Source organism: Antechinus flavipes, chromosome 3 (genome assembly GCF_016432865.1).
Source record: "Antechinus flavipes isolate AdamAnt ecotype Samford, QLD, Australia chromosome 3, AdamAnt_v2, whole genome shotgun sequence".
Taxonomy (NCBI): domain Eukaryota; kingdom Metazoa; phylum Chordata; class Mammalia; order Dasyuromorphia; family Dasyuridae; genus Antechinus; species Antechinus flavipes.
Genome location: NC_067400.1, coordinates 555254616 through 555258939, shown reverse-complemented (window position 1 = coordinate 555258939; position 4324 = coordinate 555254616). Strand labels below are relative to the sequence as shown.

General features: G+C 38.4%; 1 protein-coding gene across 1 annotated transcript; it reads right to left on the bottom strand.

Moving 5' to 3' along the window:
- Positions 1–215: 215 nt before the first annotated feature.
- On the bottom strand, positions 216–2801 carry LOC127557437 (matrilysin-like). Its single transcript, XM_051990755.1, has 6 exons — positions 2706–2801; positions 2235–2455; positions 1704–1852; positions 1154–1279; positions 827–992; positions 216–327 (listed from the first exon to the last, which is right to left on the bottom strand). Exons 1-6 carry the CDS (start codon positions 2799–2801, stop codon positions 216–218), a joined length of 870 nt encoding a protein of 289 aa, XP_051846715.1.
- Between the last annotated feature and the right edge of the window lie 1523 nt (positions 2802–4324).

Sequence of the window (4324 nt, the reverse complement as noted above, 5' to 3'; positions counted from 1 at the left end):
TTACTTATTCATAATATTATTTATATAAAAGGCAGTGCAAAAATGGGACATTTAGTTTCACATTTAAAATGCCACAAAACAAGCTTTTACTTATTCATACTATTTATATAATAAAGGGCAGTGGGAAAATTCACATTAAAATAAGTGTTTGAAATCCATTCCTTTCCCCTCTGCTCCCAGCAAACCTCACAGGGAACATAGGCTTTCTCCATAGATTACTGGTTTGCTTTCTGAGTCAAGGAAATTTTACTTTCTTTGGAAGAGGATTTAGCTGCATCAAGTTTAGAATGTTGGTAGTCGAATATTGGGAAGCCTAAGCGTCTTCGTCTGAGGATAAAAAAAAGAAAAAGTTAATAAAAATAGGACAGGGGTTAACAAATCATTGCCTTCTTCCTTACATGTCTTCAAGATGATAATCTGGAGCGTGTGTTTTAGCTGCCCAGTGGCTAAGCTTTTTCCGTGTTAGTGATATGAGTTATCCCATCACACCCTCATCCTTCATCAAGGGATAGCCAAGATCCACAGTGGATCAAGCACTTACTTGTACTAAGTATTTCAAGGTCAAATCCAGTCTCTGATTCTGTGCAAGCCTACCTCAAGAGCACCTACCCCTACATTTGTTGTGAGTTCAAAGTGCCTAATACATAGGTGATAGCTCTTAAAAATGCTTTCCTTTTCTATTTGTAGGGTAAAAAATTACAACTATCAAGGTGGTGGTGCAGGAGCAGAGAAGGGGATTTCTCTATGGAAGTTTTCTGAGACTTACTGGTAAACATATGAGACTGAGGATTTCTTATAATTAACCACTTTTCCCCAAGGAACTAACCTTGGATAAAGGATCTGGATCCCTCTTATATCATCAGCACTGAGTTTGAAATTTTCTGTGTCCTGGTATTGATAGGGGGGGTACATGATGGAATCTGGATCCCAAGAGTGTCCTAAACCGAGAGAATGGCCTATCTCATGAACAGCTACCAGGAACAAGTTGGTCCCTGATTTAGAAAGAAACAAAATGAAAGGAGAAACATGTTAGATTAAAATGGTAGCTAGGACCCACTGGTATGTAAAATCCCAGTGTCTCTTGCACTACCGTATGGAGTCTGTGAGGGCTGGGATAAATAAAACAACCTCTTCAAAAGGTGTCAAGACTTACCCTTCTCAGAAAATGTCCATTCTTCATCACTGTCGAAGTGGATTTCTCCTGGGTAGTAAGGATGTGGAGCAAAAGCATGAGCTACAATGTTTCCTCTTCCATCAAAGGAGGCGAAGTCACCATGATCTGCAGCAACAGGTGATTTTTTTATTAAGTGTGACAGGGACTGTGTGCTAAGCAATTTAAACTATGCCATTTGGATAAGAATTTAGAGATCATATTGGGGAAAGAAAAAGACATGGACATGCTATTTGGAAGTTTTGACAAACTCCGGAAGTAACCCATCCCATGTTACATTCACTTAGATTGAGTCATTTTAGGGGGGAAACTTTGCTTATATTCAGAAAAGTAGTTGATAGTACTGAACATGGGAGTCAGGAATTCCTCATTTTAAATATGAATTCACTACTATTTACCTGTTTTTAAAGATTTGTCAGTACCAAATGAGAGGCAGGACTAACAGTTCAGAAAGGAATTTGCTACTGTTAACATGCTTTCAGATTCTGAGCAAGCTAATTGGATAAGGATAAGGTCAAGTTTGCCCTCTTACATCCAGAGTAGAAACCAAGTGAAATGTCAGCATTTTGATGATTTACTCTTCGGAATTTTAAGGGGGTCACACTGCTCCAGACTTCCGCTGCCTTCTGCACGACCGCTGCAACGTCCTTAAACTCCAAGTAGCTTGGATAGTTAACGATTCTAAGAATGACAATATGGAAAGGAGAGCAATAAGGGAGATGGGAAGTGACAAAATTGGCTTCACCATTCAATGTCAGATTATAACTCCCTGGAAGGAATACTGAATTTTACAATCAGGTACCTGAATTAACAATAAGACTGGGAACCAGAAATTTAAGTCTACAAATTTTTTTCCTAGTTAAGAAGGGAATATTATAATCCAAGAATAAAGTGACCCTAGAGATTTATGAATTCTCATTAGAATTAGTGTGCAGTCAATTTTTAATTGACAATACAATGTTCCCTCCACTCCTTGTTTATCTCCCCTTCTCCCACTCCTCCACACCCCTTTCCTCTCAAGAATCTCCTAGACATTTTCATTCTTTGGTCTAAGAACAGCTACCTGTATGTTACAGGGTTATTTTCAATTCTGGGCATCCCAGGAAAAAAGGAGTAATCGGCAACATCTCGAACCCCACATCGAGGTGCACGAATTAGGGCCTTTGTGGGCTCATCTAACAAGCCAGTTTCTTCCAATTTGTAGAAACGCTGCAAGAAGCGCAATTGAGACTCCAGAGTAGAGTTCTGGGATTCTTTGGTGAATAAGAATTGATCGAAGTAACTCTAGGAGAAAGGAAACAAGAAAAAAATGAAGCCGAGCCAGAGGAATCAGAATATTCCAGGCATATTCTATATGAAGATTTCCATGACAATTGACAAGCACAATACATTTACAAGTAGTCTAAACCCTCATTTTGCAGGAGGTAAGTGAATAAATAAAATGGGGAATTAATTAAACCTGAATTGAATAGAAAAGAATTTTCGCCATGCTTCCTATTACCGCTGCAAGGAAAGAAAGGCATATGATACTTACCTTAAAGATCTTCAAATCATCAACAACATTTTGGGGAACGGGAAACGACAAACAGCAGGGAAGGAAAAGGGCAACGATGAGAAGAGAGGACAACATGATGGAAACTCCAGTCCCACTCTAAACTATGGTTCCCAGAGGTTCCCTGGAGAATTTATAAAACGCAGGTCCTGGGTGAATGGATGAGGTTAGCCTAGGGAGAAGGTAATGGGCAGGCCAAAGTGATGAGATTAGCTACTAGATCGTAATCTCTTTAATAATTTCCATTCATTATTCCCTCCTTTCCTCACCCCCACCCCAAGCCTTAAGGCTAGGTACTTTAAGTCTTTGAATTCTCCAAAATTTTTTCTCATCTTGTACCCCTCTCTTTATTTCCTCTCTACCCAGCCCTGTCCTTGAGCTGCTCTTTCTGTGAATTCTCAAGGTTGATTATAATTCCTTGGAGGACTAACCATCTAATTATCTATCAGGCTCCACAAAAAAAGAAAGGTCAGGACCTTCTTAGCAGAGAGAGAAGTTGAGTTGTAAATAGTAAAGGCAAGATAAGTTTATATTAGACAGAAATCCCTAGATTGACTTGGGTGGGTGGGGGGTGTATAATATTTTTCACCCTTCCATAATAATGTTTATCATACATACTCTGGGGGCTCTCATCCTATTATTAAGATCACCAGTTTGGTGTATTTTGGATCATGCCATGGAAGTTGATGGATATGTCCTAGTGTATTCTTAAGTCTTTGCACAGGTATTTCTATATTGGGCTAACTCTCTCCCTAGAGTCACAGGAAAAGTAAAAGCAAAAATCATTTTAAAAGACAGAAAGAGGCAGAGAGAAAAAGGGGGAAGAAAGGGAAAGACAACTATAAAGGCAGAGGCAACTAAAATAGTGCAGACCAAGAGAGTGAGTCGTAGATAGACAGGCAGAGAGACAAAGAGACAAAAACAGAGAAAGTTTAACTCTATACACTTTTATACATTCATATTTGGAATCTTTTTGCAAGCTATAAAGATAAACAAGAAGAATCACATATAGAAGAGAGAGATGATTACCAAGTGTCATAAAAATGAGAATGAATGTTCTGAAATAAGAATGGGAAAACATGCAAAATGATATATTGGGCTTCAGTTCTGTAGGCATTCAAAGATAAATAGGACATGTTCCACTAATGACAATTCCATTATACTATCTGAACTAGCCTCTATTGTATAGGGAGAACTTCCACATCATTTTCAGTAACAGAAGGATAAAAAAGCAGATAAATCAGAAGACAATTCATTCCATGACCATGACTGTTCCTGGGCCTGTGAGGATCTATCCTGTCATACATTTTGTTCACTGAGCCTTCACTCTGGAGTGTGTGAAAAAGGGGTTCTAGAGTGGGGAATAAAGAGGGAAGAAATTAGAAAAGGGCAACCCACATTGATCTGAAACTTGGAAATTAATTCCTTTTTTTTCCTTCTGAAAACAGCTATGCATTTGTTTTACCCATAATTATTTTTCCCATTGCATCAGTCTCTGGATTTCTCTATCCACCAATCATTTGTAAGAAAATGACTGCTTTCCTATTTTCATTTCTTTAAATAGTAGTTAGGAAAAATAATGGTGATAGATTCTAAGTAGA